The sequence below is a fragment of the Scomber japonicus genome, chromosome 23, assembly GCF_027409825.1.
Source record: "Scomber japonicus isolate fScoJap1 chromosome 23, fScoJap1.pri, whole genome shotgun sequence".
In the NCBI taxonomy this organism is placed as follows: Eukaryota; Metazoa; Chordata; class Actinopteri; order Scombriformes; family Scombridae; genus Scomber; species Scomber japonicus.
In genome coordinates, this window is record NC_070600.1 from 23,278,412 (window position 1) to 23,295,541 (window position 17,130).

At 37.8% G+C, this 17,130-nt stretch overlaps 3 protein-coding genes across 3 annotated transcripts; all 3 read left to right on the plus strand.

Moving 5' to 3' along the window:
• Positions 1 to 888: 888 nt before the first annotated feature.
• On the plus strand, positions 889 to 2,247 carry LOC128353128 (C3a anaphylatoxin chemotactic receptor-like). Its single transcript, XM_053313813.1, has 2 exons — positions 889 to 898; positions 1,224 to 2,247. The coding sequence occupies exons 1-2, from the start codon at positions 889 to 891 to the stop codon at positions 2,243 to 2,245; spliced, it is 1,032 nt and encodes a 343-aa protein (XP_053169788.1). The 3' UTR covers positions 2,246 to 2,247.
• A 5,239-nt stretch (positions 2,248 to 7,486) lies between these two features.
• Positions 7,487 to 8,916, plus strand: LOC128353130 (chemerin-like receptor 1). Its single transcript, XM_053313814.1, has 2 exons — positions 7,487 to 7,507; positions 7,907 to 8,916. The coding sequence occupies exons 1-2, from the start codon at positions 7,498 to 7,500 to the stop codon at positions 8,914 to 8,916; spliced, it is 1,020 nt and encodes a 339-aa protein (XP_053169789.1). The 5' UTR covers positions 7,487 to 7,497.
• Positions 8,917 to 14,437: 5,521 nt separating this feature from the next.
• LOC128353131 (C3a anaphylatoxin chemotactic receptor-like) lies at positions 14,438 to 16,733 on the plus strand. Its single transcript, XM_053313815.1, has 2 exons — positions 14,438 to 14,579; positions 15,697 to 16,733. The coding sequence occupies exons 1-2, from the start codon at positions 14,438 to 14,440 to the stop codon at positions 16,731 to 16,733; spliced, it is 1,179 nt and encodes a 392-aa protein (XP_053169790.1).
• Positions 16,734 to 17,130: the final 397 nt, after the last annotated feature.

Sequence of the window (17,130 nt, forward strand, 5' to 3'; positions counted from 1 at the left end):
CCAGCCATCAGATGGCAGTATACACCAGTCAAACTAAACATCAGCTGAGTCAAATGACTCCATGTGGTGAAGAACAGTGAACACTTGTCTCCATGATCCAGAGTCAGACATTTATCTCTACACTACACACTGTGAATGAACTGGAGAAGAAGACAATGAATCTTAAATGACACAGCATCTATTTAGTAAAATCAGAGAAATACTACTGACCTTACTGTATTGCTTGTTTCACTTCAATGTAAATTCAGAAAGAAAGGAAGAAATCCAGGTTACATCTTTGTGTTTGTGTTGTTAGGGCTGCAGCTGCACACGTATGACAACCAAACTATTATTTGACATTATATTATATTATATATATATATATATATAGTAAATTACAGAAAACTGCAAAAAGAAAAGAATCATTTAAAAATACAGCGCTAAAAACTACAAAAAGTGTGCATTTAATTACAATCTTATTAATGTGTAATCTGGTTTTCTCACTACATGTTGCAGAATGAGCCGAGGTTGACTTTAATAAGGCATTTTTTCTTTGTTCTTTAGATAACAGCACTGCATCTGAACCATCTTTGGATGATAGAAGAAAAGTACAAACAGCCTATCTGGTCATCTACTGAATATTGAACGTCATGTTTGGGTCCAAACCAACAATGAACTGATCTACTAATACGTATTGCGTGTGTATCCAAAGTGCGACTCGGATCCTTTCTAAAGAATCACTGATTAGAATCTAATTGGTCATGAATGTCGCAACACTACTGCAGCAGTGCTGTTTCATTGGTAGTTGAATGCACTGAGAAGGAGGAACTATCAGTGATAGATATTAAGTAAAGGCAGTACAAGATATAGATCATCTTAGTATAAAGACAGACTCACTGCAACAGAAAAATGGACACTGGTAAGATATTTCAAACATGTATTACCTCTCTCTGCGATAGCATGAAGTTAATCTGGCATTAATTCTTGCTTAACTCATTTTAAAATGGTATGCATAAACCTTTTCAGTTAAAAATGAATAAAAATGATCTATGATGTGCAATACAGATCTCCTTTGGAAAATAAATTCTTTAAACAGTTATTATAATAATTGTATACTATATAATTAATATATATATATGTATATATACACATACACATACACACACACACACACACACACACACACACACGTTGCAGAATGAGCCGAGGTTGACTTTAATAACCTTTTCTTCTTTGTTCTTTAGATAACATCACTGCATCTGAACCAACTTGGGATAATAGAAGAAAAGTACGAACAGCCTATCTGGTCATCTACTGTGTGATCATCGTGGTTGGGATGGTGGGCAACGGTCTAGTCATCTACGTGACAGGCTTCAGGATGAAGAGAACAGTCCACTCCATTTGGTTTCTCAACTTGGCCCTGGCTGACTTCCTTTGTACGTCCTTCTTGATTTTCTATACCATTAATCTCTATCAAGACTATTGGCCATTTGGACCTTTCATTTGCAAGCTCGACACCTTTGTGAGTGTTGTCAATATGTTTGCCAGTGTATTTTTTCTGATGGCCATAAGTCTGGATCGTTGCCTGTGCACCTGTGCAGTGGTATGGGCACGAAACAATCGCACTGTCTGCAAAGCTCAACTCGTAAGTGTTGTTATCTGGTTGATGGCTATGATCTGCAGCATCCCTTATGCCACTTTTCGCAAACTTGAGGTGGATAGTGGGAAGACTTATTGTTTTTATACTGAGGACAAGATACTGTGGCTGTTCCTTTTTAGTTTTATTATGGCCTTCCTCATCCCATTCCTGGTAATAACAGCATCTTATGTGGCCATAGGTGTTCGTACAAGGCGCCTGCAAAGTGCAAGGAAACAGAGATCTCACCGAATCATTATCTCTGTCATTCTTGCATTCTTCTTGTGCTGGTTGCCCTATCATGTTTTGAGGTTATTATATGTATATACTGTTGGTAACCCACAAATGAAAGTCATTATTGAACACGGATTTACTCTGACTCTAAGTCTGACTTTTCTGAACAGCTGCCTGAACCCCATTCTCTATGTTTTCATGTGTGATGAATTCCAGAAGAAGCTTAAGCAGTCTATATTCCTCGTCTTTGAGAGCGCTCTGGCAGAGGACAGAGACACTTCTCAGAAGTCTGACTCTGCTGTACCTGTGCAGAGTAGTGGCACAGTCAGTTCCTTTAACTTGAAAGAAAGCAGAGTTGACGCAACTGAGGAGAGAGAGATACTGAGCACTGAATAAGAAAAGTGAAGCGCAAGTGGAAACTGATTCAGACAGTACATCTGTTAACAGTAAAAAAGAACAAAAAAAGAATATTATGCCTACAGTATGTGTGATTTTAATGTTTATGTTAAAGTGTAAGATGTCACCCTGACTATCCTGTTAATTTTGTTTAACCTTCCACCTTCATAAAGCATTTGGTTACATCACAGCCCCAGATCTGCTCTGCTTCAGCCTGGACCCAGGTCTAATCAGCTAGAAGCACCAAAAACACCTCTGTGGGTATACTGTGAGTTTAGCATGTAAATATGAAGCACTTTGTGTAATTATGAATGTAAAACATTTAAAGCTTTCTATGTATCATCATAATATAACTTTAAGACATCAGATAATGGTTTGCCTGTAATTCAGTTGATAAAAAATATCAGTTGTATGTTTGTTTTATGTTTGTAAGATTTGATGCAGCTTATTTATGTTTACTGAATTTCTGTTACAAAACATTGATCTTCAATAATTGAGCTTTACATATTTCAATATAGTAAATAAAAACATTGATAAACTGTCGATGAGCTGTTCTCTTCCTCTTCATTTTACCCAACAAACATGAGTACACACTACTCACCATACAGGATATCACATGTGCAGTATATGCTTGACTGCTTGTTTGTGAATCGAACCACTCTCAGATGATATCAGAGCCCACATTAAAAAAACTTAACAAAACTCTTTGACGCACATAGTCATATTAATCTTTATCTAGTCAACTTGGTCACAGACGTAATACCTGACCTCTGTCCAACTTTCACCTGTTGAATTAGCACCACAAGCATCACAAGCATCACTCAGTGGTGCTTATACACATACAGTTAGTATGTGATAGAGTAAAATTATCTATTAAATTGGCTAGAATCCATGTAGGACTGGTGTAGATGTCAGTTACGAACACTACAGTCAAAATTTTAACTTCAGTCGTCAACAAATCATTTTATAATGTGTGTCCAGACTAAGTCTGTGGTTTTATCTGTTGCCTCTAAGACAGGAACCATGTTGCATATATAACTTGCCTTTGCTTTTATGAGAAATAAGGGCAAAAATTCTCATTAGAACGTTTGATTCTGCTGAAAGGAAGTCAGATATCTGCACATCATCAGTCGTGGTTTTGACAGAGTGCTGTGTTTGACTTTTTGACCTATCATGGATTGGTTTTGTAAGGTTTGTGGTTTTAATATCTTTAAATAATTTATCATTACAATCAGGAAGGAAGGAGGAAGAAAAAACAGCAAGCCGAGGTCAAAACATCATCAACCTCTCTTTGACTTAAGAACTGAAACATCATCTGGAAACTCAAAAGCGACATGTAGTCATGGTTCATGATGGAATAATCGAACTGTATTGTTCATATTTTTACATTTGAAGGATCCTGAATGTGAACGCTGAATCCTGCTCAATGAGTTTTATTATATCAAGTTAAAAGTCACATATATCTGTGCTCAAGAATAAAATCCCTCAACACTGATAGTTTTTAAAAGTTATTCTCTTCGTCTCTGCATTTTGGTGACGTTCAATTTTGAAAGAATAAAGAGATAAAGAGATTCATATTCATAGACATGGACACAGACGCCACTACAAATTGAAGTTGATGAACAAGTAAACATTTCTCAATACAGTGATATCACACTCTCTAACACTCAGAGCATGGCAATAATTTGTTCAAAGTTGTTTTGAAGACTCAGTGCAGGAATGTCACACCCAACATGAGCTTTTAAAACTCTGTATACTGTGTACTACAGAGAGACTTATCTGGTGCTGATGGGCCTAATCAGTATCATGTGAACTTGTTTGGCAAGGGCTTGAATATAATGGACCTTCATTTATAAGTTCTGCACTGCAGGCTTAAATGAAAACATAAAAACATTAGATTGTCGAAATATGTTGAATTGAGTCCAATTCTATAAAAACAATCAGAGAAAGTTTCAGGTGTTCAGTTTTTAGCTCTCTGTGTCCCTCTAGTGTATCTGAGCAGACATTACAGACACTGTCAGGAGGTCAATGTGGTTAAAATAAAAAAATCCTGATATGCAATAGTACAAAATGTAATGCCTGTTTAAGAACAAAGAAGTGAAATAGTAAAAAGATGTTTGATGTTTTATTCTAAGTAGAAACAAAATACCATTGACTGAAGCTTTTTTAAGGCGCCTGCAAAGTGCAAGGAAACGGAGATCTCAACGAATCATTATCTGTGTCATTCTTGCATTCTTCTTGTGCTAGTTGCCCTATCAGGTTTTGAGGTTATTATATGTATATACTCTTGGTAACCCACAAATGAAAGTCATTATTGAACATGGATTTCTTCTGACTGTGATTCTAGCTTTTCTAAACAGCTGCCTGAACCCCATTCTCTATGTTTTCATGTGTGATGAATTCCAGAAGAAGCTTAAGCAGTCTATATTCCTCGTCTTTGAAAGTGCTCTGGCAGAGGACAGAGACACTTCTCAGAAGGCTGACTCTGCTGTAGCTGTGCAGAGTAGTGGCACAGTCACTTCCTTTATCTTGAAAGAAAGTTGGTGTTGACACAACAGAGCACTGAATAGGAGCAAAAGTAGAAACTTGTATCTGAAACAGTATCAAACATTCTCATACCTGAACAATTATGAATATCAAATGTTTGTTGATTATGGAGTTAAAAAACAGAGCTGGTCTTTAAGGTTTATTGCATATTAGGGTCTGTTTTGGCGTGTTGTTGTTGTTGTATGCTTATATTGTGCACACAAATCAACCATGCTAATACTATTAAATGACATAAATGGGTTTAGTACCCATGTGGGTTACAGTAACATTGACAAGCTTTTTTTTTTGAGTTGTCCTTCAGAAAGACACTGTGTCTGTTGGCTCATGATCAGCAGATGAACTCTGACCTCCCAGTTTAAGCACCAGGAATGACAATAGTGAAATGTAGTATCTCATCATTATTATTTTCCCTTCAGGTTATCACCAAACAGCTTCCCTGTGTCCAACGTTACCAACTGATCACTCATGAACTCCTGCAGAGGTATGTGAGGTAAAAAAAATATACAAAAATGTATCGTTAAATGTGCAGCAGAGGGCAGCACTTCATAACAACTACTATACAATATCCATAGATATATAGATCAACTATAGAGCTATTCTACTTATTTTCATTAGGGGGGCATAATGGCAAATCCTAAAGAAGAGCTCTGTAGGAATTAAAAGATGATGAGTTGAAGAAATTCAAGTGGTTCCTGGACCTTGAAGGCATCCCAGTGGCTCATCTGGAGAATGCAGCAAGGACACAGACAGTGGATCTGATGGTACAGAAACATCAGGATCATGGAGCTCTGCAGCTAACCAAGAAGGTTTTAGAAAAGATCGGCAGGAACGATCTGGTGCTAAGACCAAAAGTAAGTTAGAGGAAGGAATCTGAAAAGCAGTGACACATGAAGTTTATAAATTAATGCATGGCTCATGAGTTACTGTGTGACTCCTCCCTGCTGCTTAAGATAACCTGTGGTCAGCACTCTGATGTCTGATGGGTCAATGTGTTACAAAGATGATTAAAACATTTTTAAAAGATGTTTAAAAGTTTTTTTATTTTTAAGACGACGGTAATAATAGCAATGATAATATTGGTGTGGGAGAGGGGAGGCAGGTTTTTATATTTTCGGAGGAGAGGCCCACCTTCCCACACTTTGTCAAGTCAAAGGGAAGACTGACTGGACTTTAGTAATGGCCAAAGAGTCAATAAACTGGAAGGGACAAATCAAGCTGGACCCTGAGAATAGTTTCTGGACAATGGTTGACGGATGAAGATGAGTGTATGGCTATTGATCACCTATCTGTCCATTGTCCTCCAAAGAAACACCCTCAGAAGGTGTTTTTTTTATATAAATTATGGAGGGCCTTGTTTGCTTTTATGATGTAAGCTGCAGATCTTCTCTACACCTTTACTGACTGCACTGAGAAACTCTACTCATACTTCAGTCCCTGTACTAATGACAACGGTAGAATCTGTGGTAATAAACACTATTTACTGTATTTCAAAGTCTGATTTATTATGTGATTGCTTCACTTAGTTTTCATTTTCATATTTTTATTTTATAACGTTGACTGTGCTGCCCTCGGTATATGTGCTGTATATAACTTGACAGTCAGATAAACGCCTTCCTAACATCAAGACTCTGAAGACAGTTGTTCCCTTGTCCACAGGTTTATTGGCATTGCAAGGAAGGGTGAAACTAAAACATACAAAAAAGCATAATCAACATTATGCTTGCTTTTAACATGTACAGATATACACAATGTAAATATAACAGCTCTTCAACATCTTTAATATGAATTAAATCCCCTTGTTTTTACTGGTACAGGTTTTATGTATTTATTGTATATTTAGCTTCAAATGTAATATATGCCATCATATTTTAACATGCAATCAATTATCTGTTCATTTATTTATTGTAATTGCTTTCATATAAACTTCCAATGGCCTAAGAACCGTGTAGTTATCAGCAATAGTAACAAGGTAGATTTCTATCATCAAACATCACAGAATGTAACATTATCCCAAAAATAATGATCTGCAATTATAGATAACAATAAAACAATCAATACATACCCACAATGCTACCAAAGGCATGAGATGTAAGCAGATGTTGCTGGACTAGCTCAGATACAATAAAACAACAGCTTTCTGTGCCATGCTCGCTTACTTTCTGACTACTGGTCACATGACATAACACATGACATAACTTCCTGTTATTGACATCCTGTGCTTCTTAAAGTGACCGCAACAAAAAACAGAAAACCAGACTTGAACTTAATTGTAACAAAACATTGACCTTCCAGGTTATTTCTTCTATTGTATAAAACTAATGTAATGTAATCACATTTAGAGACAGTTGTGTACAAATATCAATAGATTAAATATGTGCTTTATTATTGTTTATCTGTTAACTTTGTGCATGTTTCACTTTCATCTGTCAGACAAGAATCATAATGAACGTCATGTTTGGATCCAAACCAACAATGAACTGATCTACTAATATAATATAATGTATCCAAAGTGCGACTCGGATCCTTTCTAAAGAGCCACTGATTAGAATCTGATTGGTCATGAATGTCGCAACACTACTGCAGCAGTGCTGTTTCCTTGGTAGTTGAATGCACTGAGAAGGAGGAGCTATCAGTGATAGATGTTAAGTAAAGGCAGTACAAGATATAGATCATCTTAGTATAAAGACTCTCGCTGCAACAGAAAAATGGACACTGGTAAGATATTTCAAACATGTATTACCTCTCTCTGCGATAGCATGAAGTTAATCTGGCATTAATTCTTGCTTCACTCATTTTAAAATTTGTTCTTTAGATAACATCACTGCATCTGAACCATCTATCTATATATATATATATATATATATATATATATATATATGTGTGTATGTGTATGTGTGTGTATATTGTAAATTACACAAAACTGCAAAACTTCTCTTCACAAAAGAAAATAATAATTTAAAAATACAGCGCTAAAAACTACAAAGTGCATTTAATTAAAATCTGATTAATGTGTAATCTAGTTAAAAAAGTAATTAAATTCTCTTGTTTTCTCACTACATGTTGCAGAATGAGCCGAGGTTGACTTTAATAAGGCATTTCTTCTTTGTTCTTTAGATAACATCACTGCATCTGAACCATTTTTGGATGATGGGATTAGAAGTGAAGTGCGAACAGCCTTTCTGGTCATCTACTGTGTGATCATCGTGGTTGGGATGGTGGGCAACGGTCTAGTCATCTACGTGACAGGCTTCAGGATGAAGAGAACAGTCCACTCAATTTGGTTTCTCAACTTGGCCCTGGCTGACTTCCTTTATACAGCCTTCCTGATTTTCTATACCATTAATCTCTATCAAGACTATTGGCCATTTGGACCTTTCATTTGCAAGCTCGACACCTTTGTGACTGTACTCAATATGTTTGCCAGTGTATTTTTTCTGATGGCCATAAGTCTGGATCGTTGCCTGTGCACCTGTGCAGTGGTATGGGCACGAAACAATCGCACTGTCTGCAAAGCTCAACTCGTAAGTGTTGTTATCTGGTTGATGGCTATGATCTGCAGCATCCCTAATGCCACTTTTCTCAAATTTGAGGAGGAAAATGGGAAGACTTATTGTTTTTATTTTACGGACAGTACACAGACGTTGATTCTTGATATTTTTCGGTTTATTATGGCCTTCCTCATCCCATTCCTGGTAATAACAGCATCTTATGTGGCCATAGGTGTTCGTACAAGGCGCCTGCAAAGTGAAAAGAAACAGAGATCTCGTCGAATCATTCTCTCTGTCATTCTTGCATTCTTCGTGTGCTGGTTTCCCGATCATGCTTTGAGGTTTTTAGACTTCAGTACTCCTGATAACCCAGACCTGGACGTCATTATTGAACATGGATATCCTCTGACTACGTGTCTGGCTTCTCTGAACAGCTGCCTGAACCCCATTCTCTATGTTTTCATGTGTGATGAATTCCAGAAGAAGCTTAAGCAGTCTATATTCCTCGTCTTTGAGAGCGCTCTGGCAGAGGACAGAGACACTTCTCAGAGGTCTGACTCTGCTGTACCTGTGCAGAGTAGTAGCACAGCCACTTCCTTTATCTTGAAAGAAAGCAGAGTCGACACAACTGAGTAAGAGTAAGTAAGTAAGATGTCACCCTGACTATCCTGTTAATTTTGTTTAACCTTCCACCTTCATAAAGCATTTGGTTACATCACAGCCCCAGATCTGCTCTGCTTCAGCCTGGACCCAGGTCTAATCAGCTAGAAGCACCAAAAACACCTCTGTGGGTATACTGTGAGTTTAGCATGTAAATATGAAGCACTTTGTGTAATTATGAATGTAAAACATTTAAAGCTTTCTATGTATCATCATAATATAACTTTAAGACATCAGATAATGGTTTGCCTGTAATTCAGTTGATGAAAAATATCAGTTGTATGTTTGTTTTATGTTTGTAAGATTTGATGCAGCTTATTTATGTTTACTGAATTTCTGTCACAAAACATTGATCTTCAATAATTGAGCTTTACATATTTCAATATAGTAAATAAAAACATTGATAAACTGTCAATCAGCTGTTCTCTTCCTCTTTCTTTAAGGCCACAAACATGAGTACACACTACTCCCCATACAGGATATCACATGTGCAGTTACAGAGATGAAGAGATTCATATTCATAGACATGGACACAGATGCCACTACAAAATTGAAGTTGATGAACAAGTAAACATTTCTCGTTGTTGTTGTATGCTTATCTTGTGCACACAAATCAACCATAACAGAGTATGAATTGTATCTCCTGAACCCTTTCATCTGTCAGACAAGAATCATGATGCATATAAAACTTGCCTTTGGAAATGTGGGCCCCCAACAATAATAATAAGATGACAGAAGCAGAATGTACTAAACATTTCTTCAGTTGTGTTGTTTTCATTATTTTCTACTGGTCTGATGCTTCGTGTCTGTGCTCATGTAGAGCATGCCTGAATGAGGCGTGAAACTAAGAAAGAAAACGTGTCAGTTCCCTTTACAAAACTGAAAGATGACAAGAAGTGGTTTTTGAGAGATGCAAGTAACACTTTTAAGGAGCGGGGGGCAGGGTGGAAAGTCAACAGAAAGCAAGCCGAGGTAAAAGCAGCATTAACCTCTCTGTGACTAAAGAGCAGAAACATCATCTGGAAACTCAAAAGCAACATGTAGTCACGGTTCATGATGGAATAATCTAACTGTATTTTTCATCTTTATACATTTGAAGAACTCTGAATCCCAAATCTGAACAATGAATCCTGCTTGATGAGTTTTATTATATCAAATTAAGATTAATTTATCTCTGCTTAACTATAAAATCCCTCAACACTTGTGGTTTTTGAACGTTATTCTTTATGTCTTGAGTTGTTCAACAGCCACACTGGTGAGAAAGGAGGAGAAATGAAGCTGATATAATCTATTAACAAAGGACATGATGAGTATTGTACATGTTTAATATTCAGAGCATTGCACACTCAGACTCGATACAGATATACAAGCTGCTGCAGAGGAGTGATCCCTGAAGTGTGGGGTGAATACTCCCTTATCTGTTACCAACCTCTAGGAGTTTATGTGATTACTTTATGTGTGGTTATACTTTACATATATGACAGAGTATGAACATGAACAGATGGTCTTTGTTTCTGTTTCACACAGGAACCATGTTTGTTCAACAGCTATTTGACGGTGTTGTCATGGAAACGTCTTTTTATTAGCATTTATTGAAACCAAATATTTATATCTCCTCTAAGACTCCTCTCATGGTTTATCCAACTGGAATGTTTTTTAGTATTTTGGTATTTTATACTGAATAATTCGTTCAAAGTTGTTTTGAAGACAGAAATCACTGATTAGTGAACTGAACTAGGAGTGTTCAAGTTTTAAATCAAAAGAAATAAATCTAATTAATTCATTTAGATCCCTTATTGGTTGCTCTTTGTGTGTTATTGTACGTCTAGTGAAGCACTTAGAGCTGCAACTCCTGTATGAAAGTTGTGTTCATGACTGCATGCGTCCTGTGGTCTCATATAGACTTCAGAGATTGGCTGCACATCACTTCTGTGTGATGTGGCTCTATTTACCACTGCACACACTGCTGCATATCATCACACACACACTGTGTTATCTGCGCACAGCTTCACTTCATCTCTGAGAAAAAGCTGAAAATGGATTTCATTTTTGAATGTGTCACATGCCTCATTGTTTGCAGTAAGTAGAAAAGCTTTTCTGATTATATCTGGTTTCTTGTGGATCTTTTTTTTGTCTTTTTTAGTGTTTAGTTTGTTAGTTTAGAATCTGTGTGTGGTGCAATATATAAGAAAGACTATTAAATAATGTTCTTAAAGTGTGCTAAAACTGAACAACTATTTTTTGTATTTATTACACAGTATCCACTGCATCGAACTTAAACTGTACATGAAATGTACTAGTAATAGATTAAAAGTGCATTAACATATTTATATACATTAGTATATTTATATTTACAAGTATATTTATACATATTGCTTGAGCATTTGCAATTTCAGTGTAATTTAATAATCCTAAAATGTACAAGTGTGACTATAAACTGCACCAACATGTACTTAGATGACATTTGCAAAAAAGTCAAGCATTTACAAATGTATGCCATGTAAATCATAATATTATAATATTTCTGTGTGTCAAGCATATTCACCATTTGACACAATACAGAAAATACAGAGAGATTTATCTGGTGTTAGGCCTAATCAGTTTTATGTAACCTTGTTTGGCGAGGCCTTGAATATAAAGGACCTTCATTTATATGTATATTATAAAGTTCTGCACTGCAGGCTTAAATGAAAGTCTTACAGATTACAACTTTAAAATTGTTAAATTGTGTTGAATTGGGTCCAATTCTTATGAATATTAAATCATTTAGAAATATTACATGATTTCTTTCTTTGGAAATTTGGGTAAATGAATAAACAATACTCTCACCATCCAAACAGCGTCCAACTGCACACTACTGTCAGAACATAAAAATGTTCAAGAGACATTGCTCAGTTGTGTTTTCAGTTTTAACTCTCTGTGGCCCTCTAGTGTTTCTAAGCAGAAATTACAGAAATTCTTTAGTTTGACACAAAATCAAAATGTCACTGGTCTTCATTCAGTCAATACCACAACTGCACAGGTGCACGCCTGCCAGTTTTCACTAACAGGAGAGTACAGGCTGGATATTGTGGTTGTAGTAAAATAAAGAATCAAGTCATAAACAGTTTTACAAGGTATTACATTGATGCATGGACTTTGTCTCAGCACAGAGTCATTTATTAACAAAACAATAAACTCTTAGGGAATATATATCAATAGAAAACATGGATACAACAGATAAATACATACCAACATACAACTAACATAAAAGGTTATTTTCTCCATTATCGCATTGAATTTGTTTATCTTAACTTATGTGTTGAAATGGGTAGTATGAAGTATACTTAACGGTATGAGGTTAACCTTCTACTGCATTCTGTGCAACTGTTTACTGTATTTGGAGCTTATCTGATGCTGTGGTCAAAGAGCCACCACTATAAACCCACCTAAGGCGGTCGTTGAGGCAAAAATCCGGACATGGGAGGAGTTCGGTGAGGCCATGGAAAAGGACTTCCGGATTCTGGACCACCATCCGGCGTCTCGGGGGGAAGCAGTGCATCGTCAATACTGTATATGGTTGGGACAGTGCGCTGCTGATCTCGACTTGGGACGTTGTGGATTGGTGGAAGGAATACTTCGAAGACCTCCTCAATCCCACCGACACGCCTTCTGGTAAGGAAGCAGGGCCTGGGGACTTGGGTGTGGGCTCTGCTATCTCTGGGGTGGAGGTAACAGAGGTGGTTAAAAAGCTCCTCAAGGCCCTGGATGTTGTGGGGCTGTCATGGTTGACACGACTCTGCAGCATTGCGTGGACATTGGGGGCAGTGCCTCTGGATTGGCAGACTGGGGTGGTGGTCCCTCTTTTTAAGAAGGGGGACCGGAGGGTGTGTTCCAATTACAGGGGAATCACACTCCTCAGCCTCCGTGGTAAGGTCTATTCGGGGGTGCTGGAGAGGAGGGTCCGTCGGATAGTCGAACCTCGGATTCAGGAGGAGCAGTGTGGTTTTCGTCCAGGCTGTGGAACTGTGGACCAGCTCTACACCCTCTGCAGGATCCTTGAGGGTGCATGGGAGTTTGCCCAACCAGTCCACATGTGTTTTGTGGACTTGGAGAAGGCATTCGACAGTGTCCCTCAGAGTCCTGTGAGGGGGTTCTCCGGGAATACCGGGTACCGGACCCCCTGATAAGGACCGTCCGTTCCCTGTATGACCGGTGTCAGAGCTTGGTCCGCACTGCCGGTAATAAGTCGGACTTGTTTCAGGTGAGGGTTGGACTCTGCCAGGGCTGCCCTTTGTCACCGATCCTGTCCCCGAGGAAGACCTAGGACATGCTGGAGAGACTATGTCTCTCGGCTGGCCTGGTAACGCCTTGGGATCCCCCGGGAAGAGCTGGACGAAGTCTGCTGCCCCCGCGACCCGACCCCGGATAAGCGGAAGAGGACAAGAGCGAGAGAATCAAATAATACAACTGAGAGACTTTGTTCTTCCTGGAGGTCCTCTGACTCTAAGTCTAACTTTTCTGAACAGCTGCCTGAACCCCATTCTCTATGTTTTCATGTGTGATGAATTCCAGAAGAAGCTTAAGCAGTCTACTTGTTTGGAAAGAGCTTGAATATAATGGACCTTCATTTATAAGTTCTGCACTGCAGGCTTAAATGAAAATCTTACAGATTACAACATTAAAATTGTTGAAATATGTTGAATTGAGTCCAATTCTATAAAAACAATCAGAGAAAGTTTCAGGTGTTCAGTTTTTAGCTCTCTGTGTCCCTCTAGTGTATCTGAGCAGACATTACAGACACTGTCAGGAGGTCAATGTGGTTAAAATAAAAAAATCCTGATATGCAATGGTACAAAATGTAATGCCTGTTTAAGAACAAAGAAGTGAAATAGTAAAAAGATGTTTGATGTTTTAAAAACTACATATTCAGTTTTACAGTTTTATTCTAAGTAGAAACAATTTACCATTGACTGAAGCTTTTTTAAGGCGCCAGCAAAGTGCAAGGAAACAGAGATCTCAACGATTCATTATCTCTGTCATTCTTGCATTCTTCTTGTGCTGGTTGCCAGCTTGTGCTGATGCGCCACTTTGTGGTGGGGCATGCTAACACTATTAAATGACATAAATGGGTTTAGTACCCATGTGGGTTACAGTAACATTAACAAACATCTTTCTTTTTGAGTTGTCCTTCAGAAAGACATTGTGTCTGTTGGCTCATGATCGGCAGATGAACTCTGACCTCCCAGTTTAAGCACCAGGAATGACAATAGTGAAATGTAGTATCTCATCATTATTATTTTCCCTTCAGGTTATCACCAAACAGCTTCCCTGTGTCCAATGTTACCAACTGATCACTCATGAACTCCTGCAGAGGTATGTGAGGTAAAAAAATATACAAAGATGTATTGTTAAATGTGCAGCAGAGGGCAGCACTTCATAACAACTACTATACAATATCCATAGATATATAGATCAACTATAGAGCTATTCTACTTATTTTCATTAGGGGGTCATAATGGCAAATCCTAAAGAGGAGCCCTGGAAAGTTTTGCAGGAATTAAAAGATGATGAGTTGAAGAAATTCAAGTGGTTCCTGGACCTTGAAGGCATCCCAGTGGCTCATCTGGAGAATGCAGACACAGACAGTGGTTCGGATGGTACAGAAACATCAGGATCATGGAGCTCTGCAGCTAACCAAGAAGGTTTTTAGAAAAGATCGGCAGGAATGATCTGGTGCTAAGACCAAAAGTAAGTTACAGGAAGGAATCTGAAAAGCGTGACACATGAAGTTTATAAATTAATGCATGGCTCATGAGTTACTGTGTGACTCCTCCCTGCTGCTTAAGATAGCCTGTGGTCAGCACTCTGACTTCGTCTTCATTTTCATATTTTTATTTAATAACGTTGGCCTTCCAGGTTATTTCTTCTATTGTATAAAACCAATGTGATGTAATCACATTTAGAGACAGTTGTGTACAAATATCAATAGATTAAATATGTGCTTTATTATTGTTTATCTGTTAACTTTGTGCATGTTTCACTTTCATCTGTCAGACAAGAATCATAATGAACGTCATGTTTGGGTCCAAACCAACAATGAACTGATCTACTAATACGTATTGCGTGTGTATCCAAAGTGCGACTCGGATCACTTCTAAAGAGCCACTGATTAGAATCTGATTGGTCGTGAATGTCGCAACACTACTGCAGCAGTGCTGTTTCCTTGGTAGTTGAATGCACTAAGGAGGAGCTATCAGTGATAGATATTTAGTAAAGGCAGTACAAGATATAGATCATCTTAGTATAAAGAAGACTCTCCCTGCAACAGAACAATGGCCACTGGTAAGATATTTCAAACATGTATTACCTCTCTCTGCGATAGCATGAAGTTAATCTGGCATTAATTCTTGCTTAACTCATTTTAAAATAGTATGCATAAACCTTTTCAGTTAAAAATTAATAAGAATTATATATATATATATATATATATATATATATATATATATATATATATATATATATATATATATATATGTATATATATATGTATATGTATATGTATATTGTAAATTACACAAAACTGCAAAACTTCTCTTCACAAAAGAAAAGAATCATTTGAAAATACAGCGCTAAAAACTACAAAGTGCATTAAATTAAAATCTGATTAATGTGTACTCTGGTTAAAAAAGTGATTAAATTCTCTTGTTTCCTCACTACATGTTGCAGAATGGGCCAAGGTTGACTTTAATAAGGCATTTCTTCTTTGTTCTTTAGATAACATCACTGCATCTGAACCATCTTCGGATGATGGGATTAGAAGAAAAGTACCGACAGCCTATCTGGTCATCTACTGTGTGATCATCGTGGTTGGGATGGTGGGCAACGGTCTAGTCATCTATGTGACAGGCTTCAGGATGAAGAGAACAGTCCACTCCATTTGGTTTCTCAGCTTGGCCCTGGCTGACTTCCTTTGTACGTCCTTCCTGATTTTCTTAACAATTTCTCTCTCTCAAGACTTCCACTGGCCATTTGGACTTTTCATGTGCAAGCTCAGCAACTTCGTGACTGTACTCAATATGTTTGCCAGTGTATTTTTTCTGATGGCCATAAGTCTGGATCGTTGCCTGTGCACCTGTGCAGTGGTATGGGCACGAAACAATCGCACTGTTTGCAAAGCTCAACTCGTAAGTGTTGTTATCTGGTTGATAGCTATGATCTGCAGCATCCCTTATGCCACCTTTCGCAAACTTGAGGTGTATAGTGGGAAGACTTCCTGTGTTTATTTTATGGACATTACACAGAAGTTGATTCTTGTTATTTTTCGGTTTATTATGGCCTTCCTCATCCCATTCCTGGTAATAACAGCATCTTATGTGGCCATAGGTGTTCGTACAAGGCGCCTGCAAAGTGAAAGGAAACAGAGATCTCGTCGAATCATTCTCTCTGTCATTCTTGCATTCTTCTTGTGCTGGTTGCCCTATCATGTTTTGAGGTTTGTACAGTTCAGTACTCCTGATAACCCACAAATGAAAGTCATTTTTGAACATGGTTATCTTCTGACTACGAGTCTGGCTTTTCTGAACAGCTGCCTGAACCCCATTCTCTATGTTTTCATGTGTGATGAATTCCAGAAGAAGCTTAAGCAGTCTATATTCCTCGTCTTTGAGAGCGCTCTGGCAGAGGACAGAGACACTTCTCAGAAGTCTGACTCTGCTGTACCTGTGCAGAGTAGTAGCACAGGCAGTTCCTTTATCTTGAAAGAAAGCAGAGTTGACGCAATTGAGGAGAGAGAGACACTGAGCACTGAATAAGAAAAGTGGAGCGCAAGTGGAAACTGATTCAGACAGTACATCTGCTCACAGTAAAAAAGAACAAAAAAAGAATATTATGCCTACAGTATGTGTGATTTTAATGTTTATGTTAAAGTGTCTACTCATGACAAGTAAGATGTCACCCTGACTATCCTGTTAATTTTGTTTAACCTTCCACCTTCATAAAGCATTTGGTTACATCACAGCCCCAGATCTGCTCTGCTTCAGCCTGGACCCAGGTCTAATCAGCTAGAAGCACCAAAAACACCTCTGTGGCTATACTGTGAGTTTAGCATGTAAATATGAAGCACTTTGTGTAATTATGAATGTAAAACATTTAAAGCTTTCTATGTATCATCATAATATAACTTTAAGACATCAGATAATGGTTTGCCTG

Coding starts and splice junctions, on each gene's coding strand:
- LOC128353131 (XM_053313815.1), top strand. CDS start 14,438: ATGGCAAATCCTAAAGAGGAGCCCTGGAAAGTTTTGCAGGAATTAAAA. Junction 14,580..15,696: donor CACAGACAGTGGTTCGGATG/GTACAGAAACAT, acceptor TTTGTTCTTTAG/ATAACATCACTGCATCTGAA.